Raw genomic sequence first — 21,666 nt, 5'->3', positions numbered from 1 at the left:
TTGCAATCCGCTGGTTTTATTCTTCTGGCAGACACTGCACCCCACTACAAAATTCAAGCAGGAATTGGGATGTAATTAAAGTGACACGCCACTGTCCAAATACAAATAAAAAAAAAAAATGCAGCTCAATGAGAAGTCTTTGCAAGGTGGTTGCTCTGGGCAATTGCTGCATTTTGAGTTTAGCTCCACTGAGCTAAACAAACCAGGAAGTAACAGGTAACTTGTTGTTTGATTGACAGCTGGGGGGGTGTAACATGGTTAATATATACGTTAATATATAAGTGCCACTTTCTATTGCAATCTCTTTTGTAAAGAGAGGGACACACTCTTCACACATAAAGTGCTTCAGTGAGATCAACTGCTTTAGGGGCCTGGATTGTCCCTTGGAAACAAAATAATAATTTAAGAGTTCCTGGTTTAGCTTAATCCGTATAGGCCAAAATAAGTTGGGAAAAAAATCATCATTTAGTGAATTGCTCCTAAACATATTCCAAGTTCTACATTATTACATGGAGAACGAGACACAAGCTGGGCTTGACTCGGAGTATTAAAATATATTCAGCCATTGAGGTGTGATATGTTACTGCAAATCTACCCTTTTAACCCCTTAAGGACCAAACTTCCGGAATAAAAGGGAATCATGACATGTCACACATGTCATGTGTCCTTAAGGGGTTAAATTAATATTGCTGTAAGATTTCTAATCCCATGTTCAGAGTATTGTAAATGTAAAATGGGTTCATAAGAGGGGGTTGTGCGTTAAAATACATTGTTTTGGGGACAAGCAACAAAACAACATAATTTAATTTCCATCTCAGACAGATCTAAGCTAATTCTAGGCATCTTGTGTAAACTATTGTTACTATTCATTGATTCTCACAATCTGACTGACGGAGCTCCCCAATACCTGTCTCATTAAATATCTCTATATGTTACATATAAGAATAACGTCACCTGCAGTGACATTCAGAACAGAATCCAGGCTGAGAGCAATACATTTTTTTTCCTAACTTTACATCTGATAACTATGAAATATTCCAAATAGAATTCACGGTGACTCTTCACAACCCCCTTTAGGACCAATGACGTTCTTTCGCAATCTGGGAGCTTTTTCACCCACATTAATAAAGCGCACTAAAATGTTTTACTGAAATAAGAAATTCACAGATCTGGTAACATGCTAAACATTCTTCATCGCTGTAACAGCAGGAAATGCTCCCAGTGTCACATTATGTAAATTGAGCAACATTTAAAATTATTGATAAATTATCTATGGGCAGTGTCTAAGGCATTGAAGAGTGGATGACATAATTAGTCCTTAAGAAAATGACTACACAAACCGATCTATTCACCGCAGTGTAAACTCTTGTGATTGTCATTTCAAACGGTGAAAGATTTATTAGGCACAACAATATGCGCTTGGCAAGTAAGAAATCTTAATTTGCATGAGTGTCAGTAATCTCCGCAGAATGCATTGCGTCTGCCAGGAAACTGAGCTCATTGCATAAAGTTTCATATCTGTAAGCCATCCGGATCTGAGCGACGTTCGTTCTGCTAATGTCATTTCCCTCGGGACCTTCCTTCATGTAATTTGCACCCAGGAAATGCTTCTTTTCCTATAAATTAAATTTAAAAAAAATAATCAATATACCTTACTAAAAATACCATTTGTACCATCTGCAATTTAAACCACGCACTCCGTATTTCAGAATCAAATTACCGTGGGAAAGATTTTTATTTGTACAACATAGGACTTTGGATTCTATATTTTAATACTTTATGCTTTGTGTATAAAAATATTATACACAATATAGTTTATATTAAAGAATAAACTGACCAAATAAAGTCCTAAAGGAAAAATAAAAACAAATATAGCCCACCACACAAACTTGCATTAGTTATATTCTGTGTATCCTGCTTTTGTCATAACAGCAATAGTACGGAAAATTTGTTTAAATGTGATCAATCACAGATGGAGTGAGCGAGTGGATCATCGTTGAGTTATATTATCTGTCGCCAGTTTTACTTTTCAATGTTTCATAAAGATATACCGTATTTTTCGCTCCATAAGACGCACCTAGTTTTTAGAGGAAGAAACCCAGAAAAAAATATTCTGAACAAACTGTCCCATAGTGTTTCTTACTATGGGACAGTTTGTACAGAATATTTTTTTCCCCCCCTCCCATAGTCTTCTCCTCTCTCCCATAGTCTTCACTCACCCCCTCCCCATAGTCTTCACTCACCCCCTCCCCATAGTCTTCACTCACCCCCTCCCCATAGTCTTCACCCACCCCCTCCCCATAGTCTTCATCCACCCCCTCCCCATAGACTTCATCCACCCCCTCCCCATAGACCTCATCCACCCCCTCCCCATAGACCTCATCCACCCCCTCCCCATAGACCTCATCCACCCCCTCCCCATAGACTTCATTCACCCCCTCCCCATAGACTTCATTCACCCCCTCCCCATAGACCTAATCCCCCCCCATAGACTTCATCCCCCCCCTCCCCGTAGACTTCATCCCCCTCCCCATATTCTTCTCTCCCATACTGTCCCCCTCCCCTTGTCCCATAATTACTTACCTGTCTTGTAGCGTTGGCCGGCAGCACAGGGCGCACCGCGGTAGTGGAACTTGAATTTCATGTTCCGGTTTCCGGCGGGACTGAAAGGAAGTGCGCACTCAGCTTGTGCGCACTCAGCTTTCAGTCACGCCGGAAACCGGAACATGAAATTCAAGTTCCACTACCGCGGTGCGCCCTGTGCTGCCGGCCAACGCTGCAAGACAGGTAAGTAAAGCTTCATATTCGCTCCATAAGACGCACAGACATTTCCCCTCACTTTTGAGGGGAAAAAAAGTGCGTCTTATGGAGCGAAAAATACGGTATTCTTTATGAAATACTGATCCAAATTCTAAATCCACTGAAATGCCAACACAATCCAAATATACCATAAGACAAAGTGGGTATTACATTGTCTTTTGGACAAGAGTTAGGTTCACAAACGTCAACCTAGAACTTGTGTCAAGGTCATCACTATGGGATTCAGGCATCGATCTCGAGAAGCGATGTTTATGGTGGATCTCGTGGGATCCTCCTTAGACATCTGTGTTGTAGCCTTGCGCATGCACAAGAGTACATAACCAGTGCCTTGATGTATAGATTGAGATTTTATTACCGCTAGTCTCCACTACATAGTTACATAGCTGAAAAGAGACTTCCATCAAGTTCAGCCTTCCTCACATTTGTTTTTTGCTGTTGATCCAAAAGAAGGCAAAACAAAAAAACACAGTTTGAAGCACTTCCAATTTTGCAACAAACTAGGAAAAAATCCTTCTTGACCCCAGAAGGGCAGTCAGATTTATCCTTGGATCAAGCAATGTGTACCCCAGATACTGACCTTGTCTGACAGGCCACTCTGTAAGACGCTGTATCGTGCAATCTCGCACAAGTCACATGTACTGAGCTTCCAGACCTGGGCTGCAATGGCGTATTCCTCCATCAGTGCTTCCTGTAACAATGCAAGATACGAAAATGTGAGTAAATAAAACGATGTAGCACCTTACTGTATTGGAAAAAAAACACAACTATAACACAGGGCTGTTAGTGGGATTTTAGCTGTACAGTGGGCAAGCGTCGCAGTAGCCACATCTATCAAGCATTTAAGTTATAATATAGTTATAATATTCACATGACTTCTCATATACTTGCAGAAATCCTGTTTTTTATTTCTGTTTCTGGAAGACCGATATTACAAAAGATGTCGATATTTAGTCCTTGCAGCCGAGTTTGTGTTTTTGGGGTGCCCTAATGGTAATATGGAAAGGGGTGAAATAGGGATACCCAAAAGGTGGATGCCCAGACGTTGTAGAACTACAACTCCTTTGATGCTTTGCATACCTTTAAAATGCTTTTAGAATGACAAAGCATCATGGAAGCTGTAGTTTTAAACTGTCTGGGGATCTACCATTTGAACAACCCCTGACCTAAAGCATATATAGAGATTTCCCAGAATACTTTGGTCCCCCATGGTAAATACTGGGGTTTAAAGATCTGTTACATTATATCAGAGTGCCGGAGTTAGTACAGGAGACCGGCTGCACCAAACATACCTTGGTGTAATGAAACTGCATGGGATCATCGGTGGAGAGAGACACAATGAGCCCTTTGTGTAGAAATTCACGGAGTGGATTCTTGGAGTATTCCAGGAACAGACTGTTGTTACTCAGTGGGGACATGGCGATGGGTATCTGGGCGAGGTAATATAGATACTGCAGTACTGGACTCTGGAGGGAAGAGAGACACCATGATTATTATTCCAGGAACCCAGAATAAAGATCACAGGAAGGGTGATCTTGTGGACCCAAGAACCACAGTTGTAGAGGATAGAATGGAGGCCTGGAAAGTCCTCCCTTGGACTGAAAGATTATACATTATTTTTATTTATATATTTAGGAAACATTTCAGCAGACATTTTCCTTTTCTAGCAGACTACAGGTTTTCAGGTTAAATTGATTTTCCAAATTATACAAATCACTACGAAGATAGATATAACTACAGATTTTCCAGGTTATTCACCAAAGTGAGAACTGTAGAGAATTTAAAGTGAATTCTAAATTTTGGACCAAAATGGCCAAACTCCAAGCTGGGCTTACATAGCGAATGTTTTCAGTTCTGGAAACGTAAGTTCTGAACTTAAATTTGAAAGTCACTTCAAATTCTCACTTTAGTAAATAACCCTGTTAGTTTTTGTTGCGTTAATGGACCAAACAGACTGGGAAAAATGACATCTATATATATATATATTTTTTTTTTGTTTGTTTTGTTTGTTTGTTTGTTAAACGTTACCTTTTTGAGGTTTAACCCGTGCGATATATTGTCAGCCGATAAAAAGGCAGATACAAGGTGTGTGATGGAACCAGCTTCTCCACAGTGAGGTCTAAACAGAAATGTGCTCATCCCTCTCTCCCTGCCAAACATAAAAAAACAACTGTAAATATCTAGATAAACTGGCATACAATATTCAACAAATCCACATCGATATAGAGCAAAGCTGTCCAACTTTGGCCCCGTGTAACTGGTAGCATCATATAGACATGAAGGAGGAAGAAGGGTTGGATATTTGTCCTCTAGAACATTTCCTTCTTTACAATACTCATGAAGCAACGCATTTCGCAGTATTCAGGGCCATAAAGTCACTCACTTGCGCAGGTTGTTGAGAAGCATGACGTTGGCGTACATATAGAACAAATAGTAACTGTACGGAGGGTTCTGTTCCTGGGTCCACTCTTCAGGGGCTGGACTTTTGTTTGAAAACATGTGGTCGTTGTGTTTTGACTCATCATCCACACTATCAAACCCGGTCACCTGGGGTAAAAAAAAACATGTCCCGTGAATGACAAAGTATTGGAAAAAAAAATATTATTTATCAGTAACAAGTTCTGATCTCCGGCAAGAGCTGCGCGCGCATTCAGCTGGTCTCATAGGAAAGCATTTACAATGCTTTCCTATGGACGCTTGCGTGCTCTCACTGTAATTTTCACAGTGAGAATCACGCAAGCGCCTCTAGCGGCTGTTAGTGAGACAGCCACTAGAGGATTTGGAGGCTGTATTAACCCTATTATAAACATAGCAGTTTCTCTGAAACTGCTATGTTTATAATAAAAAGGGGTTAATCCTAGAGGGACCTGGCACCCAGACCACTTCATTAAGCTGAAGTGGTCTGGGTGCCTAGAGTGGTCCTTTAAGGGGTTAAACTGATTAGTGGTCTGAGCTCCAGGCTAGAATTGCTACACTGTGATTATAGCAAAGTATAGAACATTCCCATATCTGTTATTCTGGTAACTCATCTTCTAGATAGACTATAATCTAGTGCAGGGATGCCCAATAGGTAGATACCAAGATATCCCATGATGCTTTGCATGCCTTTAGAATGCCTTTAGAATGACAAAGCATCATGTAATCTGTAGTTTCGAAACATCTGGGGATCTACCTTTTGGGCACTCCTGATCTAGTGCTTAGCGTATGAACCCTGTTGTGGTTTCATTGCATGCAGACATATTGCTCCCTCCATATTACGGCTGCCGACACAAAGCAGATATCTGATACTCACATAGTTCATGAAGAGATAAAGCTCTTTGTGATCCGAAGGGTTAATAGTCGCCTCAAATAACGGCAAAAATATATTTTCTAGCATTTTGCCAAAATCCGGAAGAATCTTCTTTGTTCTGAATATGTCACTGAAAAGGGAATTAACATATTATTAACGACAGATAAACTGTCGCCAAATTCCCCTAGAGTAAGGAAGAAAACATAGAGGGAAAGGAATAACGTCGGTCATGCCAGATTGGATACCGCAATGAATATCCGATAATAAACAGACAAGGGACAATTAGCTGCCAGCAGGGCCGGTGCTTGGATTTTTAGGTACATAGGCAAAGATGCATTTTTCCGCCCCCCCCCCCCCCCCCCAAAAAAAAACATCTTCACCTATGTGCCTCTTAACCAGCCCCTCCCTGGTCCCTTCCCTGTCCCTCAGTGTTCTTCTCCCCTCCCCCCTCTTTTCCCTGTCTCTTGGTGTTTCTCTCCCATTCCCTCCCTGTCCCTTGGTGCACCCCACACCCCTTTAGTGGTCACACTCCCCTTCCTGGTGTGTCAGTGTGTACAGAGTGTAGCGGAGCGGAGCGCGGTACAGGAGCTTCAGTTTTCTGTACCCGGCAGAACTGACAGGGAGTGCTCTCTCTGTGAGCACCTCCTGTCAGTCTGGCCAGGTACAGGAAACAGAAGCTCCTGTACCGCGCTCCGCTCCGCTCCACTCTGTACACACTGACAGTCACACACTCATACACTGACAAACACACAGATCATACACTGACAAACACACTCATCATACACTGACAGACACACTCATACACTCACATGCACACACACAGACGCACTCACTCACACACACACTGTCACTCGCAGACGCACACTGTCACTCGCAGATGCACACGCCGTCACTCACAGACGCACACGCCGTCACTCACACAGACACATACACTCACACACAGACACACACACACACACATACACTCACACACACACACAGACACATACACACACACACACACATACACAGACTCACACACAGACACATACACACACACATACACACATACACTCACACACACACACACACACATACACACACACACACACACATACACAGACTCACACACAGACACATACACACACACACACATACACACATACACTCACACACACACACATACACACACATACATACACACACACACACATACATACACACACACACACACACACACACATACACAGACACACACACACATACACAGACACACACACACTCACATACATACACACACACACACACATACACAGACACACACACACATACACAGACACACACACACATACACAGACACACACACACTCACACACAGACACATACACTCACACACATACAGACACATACACTCACACACATACAGACACATACACTCACACACATACACTCACTAATTATTTTACAAATAAATATTTTCCACCCAGCCTCCCTACCTGGAGAGCTGGTGTGGATGATGAATCCTTCCCTGGGGTCCAGTGGGACTGCTGGGCGGCGTGCGGCTGTGCTGAGATCAGACGCGGCGAGGGAGCTCTAACCTCTCTGCTCTGCTCCCTCGCGCGCTGTCTGCTGATACCGCGGGAGCCGGAATATGACGTCATATTCCGGCTCCCGCGGTATCAGCAGACAGCGCGCGAGGGAGCAGAGCAGAGAGGTTAGAGCTCCCTTGCCGCGTCTGATTACAGCACAGCTGCATGCCGCACCGGGAGCGGGAGCTTCCCTCCTGTCGGTCACTGAAATCTTGCGCCCCCAGAGCCCGTGCGCCCTAAGGCGGCCGCCTGTGCCGCCTTATGGACGCGCAGGCCCTGGCTGCCAGTATGGGTTTGGAAGGAATGGAGGGGGCAATCGTTCACTCTCAGTCGCTTCCTAAACTTGCCGCGTGGGTTTAAGCTGACCAACTAGGGTTGTGCAGCCACAGCAGTTCTCCACTCGTTGAGAAGAACACTAATTGATTTGCGATGCTTTGCTCTGGAAAAGAGGTTATAAATAGAGGTGGTCCCTCCCAAACGTATGGAGATTATGGAGGACGGAGAGGTAAGTTGTATATTATAGGCCAGTTGTAATAGTTGAGTTATAGAAGTAGCAGCCAGCAGTTGGCACATTTCACAGATCAATACACAGCGGACATAAAACAGCACTTTAAATAACACAGTGATTTGTGGCCGTTTGCGTGGTACGTACAAGATTCGTGGAACTTGGATCATGAAGCGCATGTGGGGAGAATATACCCTGTGTTTAATGAACCATTTTGCCAAGACATCCCATTCCTTGGGGGATCGTCCATAGATGGATAACCGTGGCTCACTGTATTGATATTTACTTTCTTCCAATTCACCAGCAACTTCCTGGTAACATAATCAGAGGAGAAGGGAGTAAGGAACACAGAGATAGCTGGAATAGGGAGTTATGAGCCTGGAGTCATCATCAAATGGACTTTACAGTCATATATAAACCATCGCCACCTCATTAATAAACTTCAAATATCAAATATATCAAAATACATATTCACAAGCATAACTTTGCTTTAAAAGCAGTCACAGTTGATCCTATAGCTAACGGAGCACAGGGAATCTATCCTATCAGTAACAGGGCCCAGGGAATCTATCCTATCAGTAACGGAGCACAGGGAATCTATCCTATCAGTAACGGAGCACAGGGAATCTATCCTATCAGTAACGGGGCACAGGGAATCTATCCTATGAGTAATGGGGCACAGGGAATCTATCCTATCAGTAACGGGGCACAGGGAATCTATCCTATCAGTAACGGGGCACAGGGAATCTATCCTATGAGTAATGGGGCACAGGGAATGTATCCTATCAGTAACGGGGCACAGGGAATCTATCTTATCAGTAACGGGGCACATGGTTTCTATCCTATGAGTAACGGGGTACAGAGAATCTATCCTTTTAGTAGCAGAGCACATGGTATGTATCCTATGAGTAACGGGGCACAGGGAATCCATCCTATGGGTAATGGGGTACAGGAAATCCTTCCTATGGGTAATGGGGCACACAGAATCCATCCTACGGGTAAGGAAGCATAGGGAATCTATTCTATCAGTCACAGGAACACAGGGAATCCATCCTATGGGTAATGGGGCACAGGGAATCTATCCTATGGGTAATGGGGTACAGTAAATCCTTCCTATGGGAAGGACACAGAATCACACAGGGGCACACAGAATCCATCCTATGGGTAAAGAAGCACAGGGAATCCATTCTATTGGTAGCAAGGCACAGGGTATCCATCTATAGGTAATGTAGCACAGGGAATCCATCCTATGGATAATGGAGCACAGGAAATCCATCCTATGGGTAGCGGCACATGGAATCTATCCTATGGGTAATGGGGCACACTGAAGCCATCCTATGGTTATGGGGCACAGGGAATCCATTCTATGGGTAATGGGGCACACAGAATCCATCCTATGGGTAATGGGGCGCACAGAACCATCCTATGGGTAATGGGGCACAGGGAATCCATCCTATGGGTAATGGGGCACACGCAATCCATCCTATGGGTAATGGGGCACAGGGAATCCATCCTATGGGTAATGGGGCACACGCAATCCATCCTATGGGTAATGGGGCACACGGAATCCCTCCTATGGGTAATGGGGCACACAGAATCCATCCTATGGATAATGAAGCACATTGAATCCATCCTATGGATAATGGGGCACCGGAGATCCATGCTATGGGTAATAGAACACAAGGAATCCAGGTTTGATACAGGAATACTTATTGTGGGCTGGGCAGAACCTGGAGTCTGTCAAATCCAACCAATAGGAAACAGTGAAAATTGTATGGCAAACCAGTTTTGGTATCACCTATCAGACTCTGACAGCTTTTTACAGATAAACAATGTTCTAATGCTGGTTGTACAAATGCACAAAACAAATAGATTAAACAATTTGCCTCAAGTGGAATATAGAAGGGATATACACTAAAAATAGTGAATAAACCAGTTATGCTATAACTTTGATAACTCCAGCCTTTTAAACTTTCCTAGGACTGAGCTCCTGAATTCAGACCCCATGTGAGACGGTGTACTGTTGCCATCTAGGGTCCATCTACTGTACTTCAGATCAAAATCATGCTTCAAAAGTATTGGAGATATTTTTTTTAATACATATCTATACTTACTGTACCTTAACAATCCGAGCAAAATATTCCCCGTCTATATAGTTTTCTGTCTTCAGATAGAGATCACGTAACTCGCTGGCTCCCACAGGATTATATTTGGCATTAAATTTATCAAACCGATGAAATGTCTGTCTACCCTGTAATAAAATTGAAACCTTTTAAAAACAAGACTCAAAAATATTAAATAACATTCAAAGTGAATTTAAAATGTAAGTTCAAACTAGATAAAACTTGGGCCTTCCATAAGAAATTCTCTTTGAATTTGGTAAATAACCCAGATTGTACAAATATTACGGTACAAGAAAACACATGACTGTAAATCGTATATAAGTGACAATTGTAATTGCATGTTTTCTGCCAAAATAATCTAATTGGAAAATTTTCCGTTACAGTTATTTTGAGCCAAAATGTGCAATTTCCTTATCAATTCTCCACAATTCCTCGATACGTGAAAAATCCCAGCAGTGTATTTATAGTACAGACGATAATTTCCCACTCACAGCGTGAACATCAAGTGAGTCCACCGTCAGATCGTAGGGGTCCATGTGAAGACTTTCAAACAATTCCTTCAGAGTCATCTTTTTCCCATTTTTCTCCGTTACGACCTTGTCGGGCTCAGTGCGGTAACTGTGTTTGATGAATCGTAGTAAGTGTTTCTGGTTCATGCAGGCCGCGGCGTGGATATGAGTGTCCACCTGCAAATAAACACCAGTTACTCGGCTTCTAACTGAACAAATCTGATATTTACTGTGTTTTAATGGTTTTAATAGCATATAAAAAGCACTGAGCAGTAGCTGCATGTTATTCCTTTCACTGGCCCTTTTCAGAACAAAAAAAAATCACGTCTTTCTCTTAAATGTATCCCTTTTATCAAGGTGCTTAGAATGTACTTTCTATATGTGGGGGTAAGTTGAAAATTGAAATAAAAATGTGAACAGCAACATGGTGGAAGTATAAATATTTATCCCAGAGCTCAACGGCAATGAAACTCCCAGTTGTGTGCATGTGTTTGTGTGTCTACCAGAGCTCCACAGCAATAAAACTCACAGTAATGTACAGTGCGTATAAGTGTATCACAGAGCTCCACAGCAATAAAACTTACCGTAATGAGAAATCTGTATGAATGTATCACGGAGCTCCACAGCAATAAAACTCCCAGTAATGTAGTGTGTATGAGTGTATCACAGAGCTCCACAGCAATAAAACTCACAGTACTGTACAGTGTATCGCAGAGCTTGATAGCAATAAAACTCACAGTAATGTATGGTGTGTATCAGTATCACAGAGCTCCACAATAATAACACTCTAAATGTGTGCTTAACGTTCCGTAAATACTCTTTGTTTATCCCTGTTAGTAGGTTTTGTATGAACCATATAAGGGATTGAGAATCTGCAATAAGTTAACTGGTCACCTATGTTACACATCGGTCCATTGACGTGCTGGGAGGTATGTGTTGATGCAACCCCATCATATCACCCAATATTCAGACACACTTGGCTGCTGTTGACATTCATTACTGAAATTAGAATTCTTATCTTCCCCGATGAGTCCGGAATAACTTTCTTTAAATACATACAGATATCCCACACATTCTCAGAAAAGCTAGGACAGAACTAGCATCACGCAGCTAAGGTTATTGACAATCATCTCAGTATGTCTGCCAGATGTCTGTCTATAACCAGAAATAGATGGTTTAATGTGTCTTTATATTAAACTGTCAGCAGTTAACCTTTTAATAAATCATGTTACCATAGGAGATAAATATAACGGTAAAGATAAATTAATATTTCAAAAGTGAAATAAAAGGTTTATTCAGTAACCAGTTAAAAAAACACTCTGGACACCATAATAACGTCATCTCAATGAAGTTGTTATAGTGCCAGGAGTGTTCCTTTATCTGCAGTGAATCTCATTTTTAAATTGACACTCTAGGCACCATAACCACTTCAACTAATTACTGTGAAATGGTTTAATCACAGATGTTCTGCCATCCAGACCCTAATTGAGATATGGAGAAGACAGTGGTAGTTATGGTGCCTGCAGTGTCCCTTTAAGGCCATGATCAGGGCCGGTTTTCCCAGAAGGCCACTGAGGCAGTGTGGCAGGCATGAGAGGGCCAGTGGGGAGATCAAAAATCACTGGCCAGCCCATTCTCATATGAGCGGAGCATTTGTTGTGACAGACCGGCTTGTTCTCCGGCAGGCTGTTGAGCTGCTAGACCAATCAGATGAGCGCAAGCGTAGTTACATGACATCACTGTCTGGACTCCCACGCAACCTCCACCTCACACGTAAGAGAAGCAGAGGGAGTCAAAAGAGGTCTGTCAGCACAGAAGGCCTGCAGGCAGGAGCAATTGCTCTCAACTCCCCTACTCTACACTATACTGCCCTTTTCACCCTCCATTCCAGCTAGGCAGAGGTGAGTGCCAGCCACCAGCCTTCCCAGCAGGGTCAGTGTGTGTGTCTGCATGAATCAATGTGAGTGTGTGTCTGCATGAGTCAGTGTGGGTGTGTGTCTGCATGAGTCAATGTGAGTGTGTGTCTGCATGGGTCAGTGTGGGTGTGTGTCTGCATGAGTCAATGTGAGTGTGTGTCTGCATGGGTCAGTGTGGGTGTGTGTCTGCATGAGTCAGTGTGTGTGTCTTCATGGGTCAGTGTGTGTGTCTGCATAGGTAAGTATAAGTGTGTCTGCATGGGTCAGTGAGTGTGTCTGCATGGGTCAATGAGTGTTAGTTAATCTGTGCTCTCAGTCTAATCACTTCAATCCATTCCTCTCGCCCCACCACTTGCCCGCTCGATCCTGTACCATCTCACCTCATCAGATCTCTCTCCCCTTGTCTTGTGCCTACCCTAACACACATCTTTAACTTCTTTCTCTCTTCTGGCACTGTTCCTGCTGACCTTAAACATGCCACTGTAGTACCTGAAAAAAACATCTCTTGACCCATCCTCCCCCTTTAACTATCGTCCCATATCCTTGCTCCCTTTCTCATCAAAGTTTTTGGGAAGACTTGTCTTTACCCGTGTGTCTCGCTTCCTCAATTCCAACTCTCTCCTTGACCCTCTTCAATCTGGCTTCCGCCCTCTCCACTCTACTGAGACTGCTTTTATCAAAGTTACTAATGACCTAATCTCCGCTAAATCCAAAGGTCACAACTCAATATTAATTCTCCTTGACCTCTCTGCTGCCTTTGACACCTTTGATCATGCTCTCCTCCTTCAAACTCTTCAATCGCTCGGTCTCTGTGACTCTGTCCTCTCTTGGTTTTCCTCCTATCTCTCCCAACGCTCATTCAGTGTCTCCTTTTCCAAGGATACCTTCTCCCCTCGTCCTGTCTCGGTTGGAGTTCCCCAAGGCTCTGTCCTTGGTCCCCTTCTATTTTCTCTTTATACTGCCTCTCTTGGCAAACTTATTGCCTCTTTTGGATTCCGCTACCACCTGTACGCTGATGACACTCAGATATACCTCTCCTCCCCAGACCTCTCCTCTGCCATCCTGCAACGTGTCACTGCTTGCCTTTCTTCCATCTCTTACTGGGTGTCCTCACGCTTTCTGAAATTCAATCTCTCTAAAACTGAACTCCTTGTCTTTCCTCCTCCTAATACTGATCCTCCTCTCTCGCTCTCCCTTCAAGTCAGTGATATCCACTTAAGTTCAACCCTGCAAGCGCGCTGTCTTGGCGTCATACTTGACTCTGGTCTCACCTTTGAGTCTCACATCCAGTTTGTTGCCAAATCCTGTAGGTTCCAACTCAAAAACATAGCCCACATCCGCCCCTTTCTTACACAATATGCTACCAAGGAGCTTGTCCATGCTCTAGTAATTTCCCGCATGGATTACTGTTACCCTCTCCTGATTGGTCTCCCCAAAAGCCGTATTGCCCCTCTACAGTCTGTAATGAACGCTGCAGCTAGACTGATTTTCCTCTCTAGTCGTTTCTCTCACACCTCACCCCTCTGCCAGTCGTTACATTGGCTCCCTGTATCCTATAGGAGTCAATTCAAAGTGCTAACCTATACATTTAAAGTACTGAACAATTCTAGCCCCTCTTATATCTCTTCACTGATCCATAGGTATGCCCCTCCTCGTTCCCTCTGCTCTGCCAGTGACCACCTCATGACCGCTGCTCGCACCCGTACGGCCAACTCGCGCTTGCAGGACTGCTCGCGGGTGGCTCCTTTCCTATGGAATAGCCTTCCTACTGCCATCAGACTCTCCCCTAGTCTTAAATCGTGTAAGAAGTGCCTTAAAACCCATCTCTTTAGGAAAGCTTATGGCCTCCCAGAGTAACTTCTACCTCACATACCTGTCTCTTGCTCTCTCCTAAAGGGCAGCACTATACTCTCTCCTCCAGCTCTGCTTCACTCCCACCCTATTTGATTTATATTTCCTGTCCTAACGTGTCTTATACCCCACCTCCTACAGACTGTAAGCTCGTTTGAGCAGGGTCCTCTACAACCTATCGTTCCTGTAAGTTGTCTTGTAATTGCCCTATTTATAGCTAAATCTCCCCTCTCATAATATTGTAAAGCGCTACGGAATCTGTTGGCGCTATATAAATGGCAATAATAATAATAATAATCCAAGGTCAGATGGATTATACTTTGTTAATGCTGATATGTAATTTTGTCATTATCCGTGCGAGTAGGAGAGCCAGGGAAAGCCAAACTGCTTTCATTGGCCCTTAAAACGCTGTTTTCTCTAGTGTACGTTTCTGTATAAATCTCTCAGGCAGGGTGCATTATAGACATCACAGGATTATTCAATAAAATCTGAACTGCCACTCGGCCAGGAATTCAGTGAATTTCAACATTGAGGCCAAAACAGCTGGAACTTGAAATTCACTTTGAATTCCTGACAATTGAGGCGGGCACATACCTTCCGCACGTTATAGAAGTCACGGTGAGGCACGCTTTTCAGTTCCTTTAATTCGGACATTTCATTCAACATCTCGTGAAGCTTAAATTTAGATTGCAGGAAATTAAGTCGTCTGTGGCAGTACGTCTTTCTGCAAGTAAAATGTAAAGTGGATTAATAAAACGGTTAGAACTGTATGAGCCGTACAAAACTATCAGTAAAATCATCTGTCTGGAGCCATGTCTGCGGTCTGCTTTTGTCGTTGGGCTCGGACAGGTGGTTATAGTAGCTGAAGCAGCTACAATGACCGTGTGAGGAGACGGCAGCACTGAACCAATGGGGACAGAATCTCTGCAGATTTGTTTTATTTTATAGAACATCAACATTGTATCAAAACACAAACACACACAAACAAACACACACGCACACATCCCAGACGACGACAGCAGCTCACCTTAAAAAAGGAAGTACAGAATAGGTGTGCGTATCCCATTTTATTAGGATGCAGACCCATTTATTTATTTTTATTTTAAAAGGTCAGACATCTTTCGATACGCAATATAAGAGGTTTATTGTATTTTTTATTGTAATTACTAATCTTTAATTCAAATTTACTAATGTAAAAATGTCTGACAATATAATGAGTAACACAAAGGTATCTAAACACACAGCTAAAGTCTGAAACATGGAGGACAATTTAGCAGTTTATAAATGGCCTGATGCGACACACCCCTTGCGCGTGACTATATCCTACGCACTGTCTGTCTCTTTATATCCCTGTACTAAACACAGTGTTAATAAGTCAGTATTTACTAACAGAAGCAATGCTCAGATATCCGTGTCAAAGAATGAACTGGCGAACAGGGGAAATACATTCAGTATCTATTATCACACTCCCAACGCATTTCACATAATGTCTGGCTTTGGAATGAAATAGACAGATGTAGATATTGGAGGCGACTCCAAATACAGTTCAAACCCTGCATAATGCTACACTGATAATAAATACAATAAGAACAGTGACAAGGTTTGCATAATACTATAATAATCTTATTACTAACAAAACAGACTGATGCAATGTTATAAGTGCAATTTAGCTGTTGTTTCTCTGAGTGTGAACGATTTGCATCTTGCTATAAACATGTATCATATCATATTTCTGGTAACACGTGAATCAGTGCAGAAGAGCAAGCATTCTCTCCTCCGCTTTGGTGTGTGCTTGCGTTAATAAAGAATTTGCCCACAAAACCTGCCAAACCAGAAATGAGTCTTTTGTAACCGCAATGAATAATAACCAACCAATGCCAATAGGCCCAGAAACAACAAAGGAATGTCAGGGTTTAAAAAGCAATGTGACACAATTATATCTGATAACGCCTAATACAGCCTAGAACATGACATGATTCACATAAAACATGCATTTCACATTCTTTAAACACCTAACCTGCTTACGCGTGTGCTTTAATCATCAATCTAGAAACCAATTTATATCCAGCGGCAATCTCAAAAAATGCTAATATTGAGGGCAATTCTAAAAACTGCTATTATCCAGGGGGCAATCTTAAAACTGCTAATATCCAGGGGGCAATCCTAAAACTACTAATATCAAGGGGGCAATCCTAAAACTGCTATTATCCAGGGGGCAATCTTAAAACTACTACTATCCAGGGGGCATTCCTAAAACTACTAATATCCAGGGGGCAATCTTAAAACTACTAATTTCCAGGGGGCATTCCTAAAACTACTAATATCCAGGGGGCAATCTTAAAACTACTAATATCCAGGGACAACCCTAAAACTGCTAATATCCAGGGACAACCCTAAAACTGCTAATATCCAGGGGGCAATCCTAAAACTACTAACATCCAGGGGGCAATCCTAAAACTACTAATATCAAGGGGGTAATCCTAAAACTGCTAATATCCAGGGGGCAATCCTAAAACTACTAATATCAAGGGGGTAATCCTAAAACTGCTAATATCCAGGGGGCAATCCTAAAACTGCTAATATCCAGGGGCAATCCTAAAACTACTAATATCCAGGGGGCAATCTTAAAACTACTAATATCCAGGGACAACCCTAAAACTGCTAATATCCAGGGACAACCCTAAAACTGCTAATATCCAGGGGGCAATCCTAAAACTACTAATATCAAGGGGGTAATCCTAAAACTGCTAATATCCAGGGGGCAATCCTAAAACTACTAATATCAAGGGGGTAATCCTAAAACTGCTAATATCCAGGGGGCAATCCTAAAACTGCTAATATCCAGGGGCAATCCTAAAACTACTAATATCCAGGGGGCAATCTTAAAACTACTAATATCCAGGGACAACCCTAAAACTGCTAATATCCAGGGACAACCCTAAAACTGCTAATATCCAGGGGGCAATCCTAAAACTACTAATATCAAGGGGGTAATCCTAAAACTGCTAATATCCAGGGGGCAATCCTAAAACTACTAATATCAAGGGGGTAATCCTAAAACTGCTAATATCCAGGGGGCAATCCTAAAACTACTAACATCCAGGGGGCAATCCTAAAACTACTAATATCAAGGGGGTAATCCTAAAACTGCTAATATCCAGGGGGCAATCCTAAAACTACTAATATCAAGGGGGTAATCCTAAAACTGCTAATATCCAGGGGGCAATCCTAAAACTGCTAATATCCAGGGGCAATCCTAAAACTGCTAATATCCAGGGGCAATCCTAAAACTACTAATATCAAGGGGGCAATCCTAAAACTACTAATATCCAGGGGGCAATCCTAAAACTACTAATATCCAGGGGGCAATCCTAAAACTACTAATATCCAGGGGCAATCCTAAAACTGCTAATATCCAGGGGCAATCCTAAAACTGCTAATATCCAAGGGGCAAACCTAAAACTACTAATATCAAAGAGGGCAATCCTAAAACTACTAATATCCAGGGGGCAATCTTAAAACTACTAATATCAAGGGGGTAATCCTAAAACTACTAATATCCAGGGGCAATCCTAAAACTACTAATATCCAGGGGGCAATCCTAAAACTACTAATATCCAGGGGCAATCCTAAAACTACTAATATCCAGGGGGCAATCCTAAAACTACTAATATCAAGGGGGCAATCCTAAAACTACCAATATCCAGGGGGCAATCCTAAAACTACTAATATCCAGGGGGCAATCCTAAAACTACTAATATCCAGGGGGCAATCCTAAAACTACTAATATCAAGGGGGCAATCCTAAAACTACTAATATCCAGGGGGCAATCCTAAAACTACTAATATCAAGGGGGCAATCCTAAAACTACTAATATCAAGGGGGCAATCCTAAAACTACTAATATCCAGGGGCAATCCTAAAACTACTAATATCCAGGGGGCAATCCTAAAACTACTAATATCCAGGGGCAATCCTAAAACTACTAATATCCAGGGGGCAATCCTAAAACTACTAATATCAAGGGGGCAATCCTAAAACTACTAATATCAAGGGGGCAATCCTAAAACTACTAATATCCAGGGGGCAATCTTAAAACTACTAATATCCAGGGGCAACCCTAAAACTGCTAACATACAGGGGGCAATCCTAAAACTACTAACATCCAGGGGGCAATCCTAAAACTACTAATATCAAGGGGGCAATCCTAAAACTACTAATATCAAGGGGGCAATCCTAAAACTACTAATATCCAGGGGGCAATCCTAAAACTACTAATATCCAGGGGGCAATCCTAAAACTACTAATATCCAGGGGGCAATCCTAAAACTACTAATATCCAGGGGCAACCCTAAAACTGTTAACATCAAGGGGGCAATCCTAAAACTACTAATATCCAGGGGCAACCCTAAAACTGTTAACATCAAGGGGGCAATCCTAAAACTACTAATATCCAGGGGCAATCCTAAAACTATTAACATCCAGGGGGCAATCCTAAAACTACTAATATCCAGGGGGCAATCCTAAAACTACTAACATCCAGGGGACAATCCTAAAACTACTAACATCTAGGGGGCAATCCTAAAACTACTAATATCCAGGGGCAATCCTAAAACTGCTAATATCAAGGGGGCAATCCTAAAACTACTAACATCCAGGGGGCAACCCTAAAACTATTAACATCCGGGGGGCAATCCTAAAACTACTAATATCCAGGGGCAATCCTAAAACTATTAACATCCAGGGGGCAATCCTAAAACTACTAATATGCAGGGGGCAATCCTAAAACTACTAACATCCAGGGGGCAATCCTAAAACTACTAACATCTAGGGGGCAATCCTAAAACTACTAACATCCAGGGGGCAATCCTAAAACTACTAACATCCAGGGGGCAATCCTAAAACTACTAACATCTAGGGGGCAATCCTAAAACTACTAATATGCAGGGGGCAATCCTAAAACTACTAACATCCAGGGGGCAATCCTAAAACTACTAATATCTAGGGGCAATCCTAAAACTACTAATATCCAGGGGGCAATCCTAAAACTACTAATATCCAGGGGCAACCCTAAAACTACTAATATCAAGGGGGCAATCCTAAAACTACAAATATCAAGGGGGCAATCCTAAAACTACTAATATCAAGGGGGCAATCCTAAAACTACAAACATCCAGGGGGCAATCCTAAAACTACTAACATCCAGGGGCAATCCTAAAACTACTAACATACAGGGGCAATCCTAAAACTACAAACATCCAGGGGGCAATCCTAAAACTGCTAATATCCAGGGGCAATCCTAAAACTGCTAATATCCAGGGGCAATCCTAAACTGCTAATATCCAAGGGGCAAACCTAAAAACTACTAATATCAAATCCTAAAAATGCTAATATCCAGGGGCAATTCTAAAACAACTAATATCCAGAGGGCAAATTGTTATTAAATTAAATACGTCTCTATCACCGTTACCCGTTTCTGGATTAAATACGTCTCTATCACCTCTACCCATCACTGGATTAAATACGTCTCTATCACCGTTACCCATTACTGGATTAACTACGTCTCTATCACCGTTACCCATTACTGGATTAACTACGTCTCTATCACCGTTACCTTTTACTGGATTAACTACGTCTCTATCACCGTTACCTTTTACTGGATTAACTACGTCCTTATCACCGTTACCTGTTACTGGATTAACTTCATCTCTATCACCGTTACCCGTTCCTGGATTCAATACGTCTTTATCACTGTTACCCGTCACTGGATTAAATACGTCTCTATCACCGTTATCGGTCACTGGATTAAATACATCTCTATCACGTTACCTGTTACTGGATTAAATATGTCTCTATCACCGTTACCAGTTACTGGATTAAATACTTCTTCATCACCATTACCTGTTACTGGATTAACTATGTTTCTATTACCGTTACCAGTTACTGGGCTAACTTCGTCTCTATCACTGTTACCCGTCACTGGATTAACTACCTCTCTATCACCGTTACCTTTTACTGGATTAACTTCATCTCTATCACCGTTACCCGTCAATGGATTAACTACGTCTCTATCACCGGTACCCGTCACTGGATCAACTACATCTCTATCACCGTTACCCGTTCCTGGATTCAATACGTCTTTATCACTGTTACCCGTCACTGGATTAAATACATCTCTATCACCGTTACCTGTTACTGGATTAAATACGTCTCTATCACCGTTACCAGATACAGGATTAAATACATCTTTATCACCCTTACCTGTTACTGGATTAACTATGTTTCTATCACCGTTACCAGTTACTGGGCTAACTTCGTCTCTATCACTGTTACCCGTCACTGGATTAACTAGGTCTCTATCACTGTTACCCGTCACTGGATTATATACGTCTCTATCGCCGTTACCCGCCTCTGGATCAAATACGTCTCTATCACCGTCACCCATTACTGGATTTACTACGTATCTGTATATTTTATACACTGATATTAAGTTCATCACAGGTTTCCTAGTGAGGTTTATCCATAGAACGTACGTTGGACCGTCCGTGATGAGAGCCAGGATGTGGCTGAGGTCCAGGGTGTACGTCTCTAAATCCGGGTATGGATAGCTTCTCGGCTCATGCTTTTCTGCCATCTCGTTATTGTCATAGATGTGAGGGATTCCGGCTCTTAGTTTCACTACATAATTCAGATTTGCGGGAACATTTTCCAGATTGTACGTATCCTTGTCAGGAGGAGGGTTTAGCTCTGTATGAAAAAATAAAATAAAATACAAAGACAGAATGGGTTAACACTACGGGAAACAATGCCATTAAGCATCTCTGCCAGAAGTTACTGCGGTCAATCATTAACAACTGGCAGAAAGAGAAATAGTGCAATGCCTCATGTTCTGTATAATTACTGCCCATCGGATAATTACAAATTCCAGCTGCTCTGTTTGATTAGCAAAACATATTGACCAGGTAATTCTATCCGATGAGATATAATCTCACTCAGTCGCACAATAATGTCAGCAAAGCTATAGGTTGAGCATAAAAAACTAAAAATAACTGGGGGCTTCGTCCTGTGAATATTCTTATGGAGGAACTG

The 21,666-nt window shown here is 42.3% G+C and overlaps 1 protein-coding gene across 4 annotated transcripts in view; it reads right to left on the bottom strand.

The window, feature by feature from the left end:
* Positions 1–1,194: 1,194 nt before the first annotated feature.
* The window catches only part of AMPD3 (adenosine monophosphate deaminase 3), a 36,865-nt gene continuing 16,393 nt past the window's right edge, over positions 1,195–21,666 (bottom strand). For all 4 annotated transcript variants that reach the window (XM_063438788.1, XM_063438786.1, XM_063438787.1 and 1 more), the window contains 11 exons: positions 21,111–21,324; positions 15,173–15,302; positions 10,794–10,988; positions 10,299–10,430; positions 8,327–8,490; positions 6,110–6,236; positions 5,201–5,364; positions 4,846–4,966; positions 4,110–4,283; positions 3,398–3,508; positions 1,195–1,616 (listed from right to left, as the gene is read on the bottom strand). In XM_063438788.1, the coding sequence (XP_063294858.1) occupies positions 1,437–1,616; positions 3,398–3,508; positions 4,110–4,283; positions 4,846–4,966; positions 5,201–5,364; positions 6,110–6,236; positions 8,327–8,490; positions 10,299–10,430; positions 10,794–10,988; positions 15,173–15,302; positions 21,111–21,324 (1,712 nt within the window). In that variant the 3' untranslated portion in view covers positions 1,195–1,436. The remainder of the gene's footprint in view (positions 1,617–3,397; positions 3,509–4,109; positions 4,284–4,845; positions 4,967–5,200; positions 5,365–6,109; positions 6,237–8,326; positions 8,491–10,298; positions 10,431–10,793; positions 10,989–15,172; positions 15,303–21,110; positions 21,325–21,666) is intronic.

This window comes from Pelobates fuscus, chromosome 12, assembly GCF_036172605.1.
Source record: "Pelobates fuscus isolate aPelFus1 chromosome 12, aPelFus1.pri, whole genome shotgun sequence".
NCBI classification, from domain to species: Eukaryota; Metazoa; Chordata; class Amphibia; order Anura; family Pelobatidae; genus Pelobates; species Pelobates fuscus.
The sequence above is the reverse complement of the archived record's forward strand: the minus strand, read 5'-3'. Positions and strand labels throughout refer to the sequence as shown.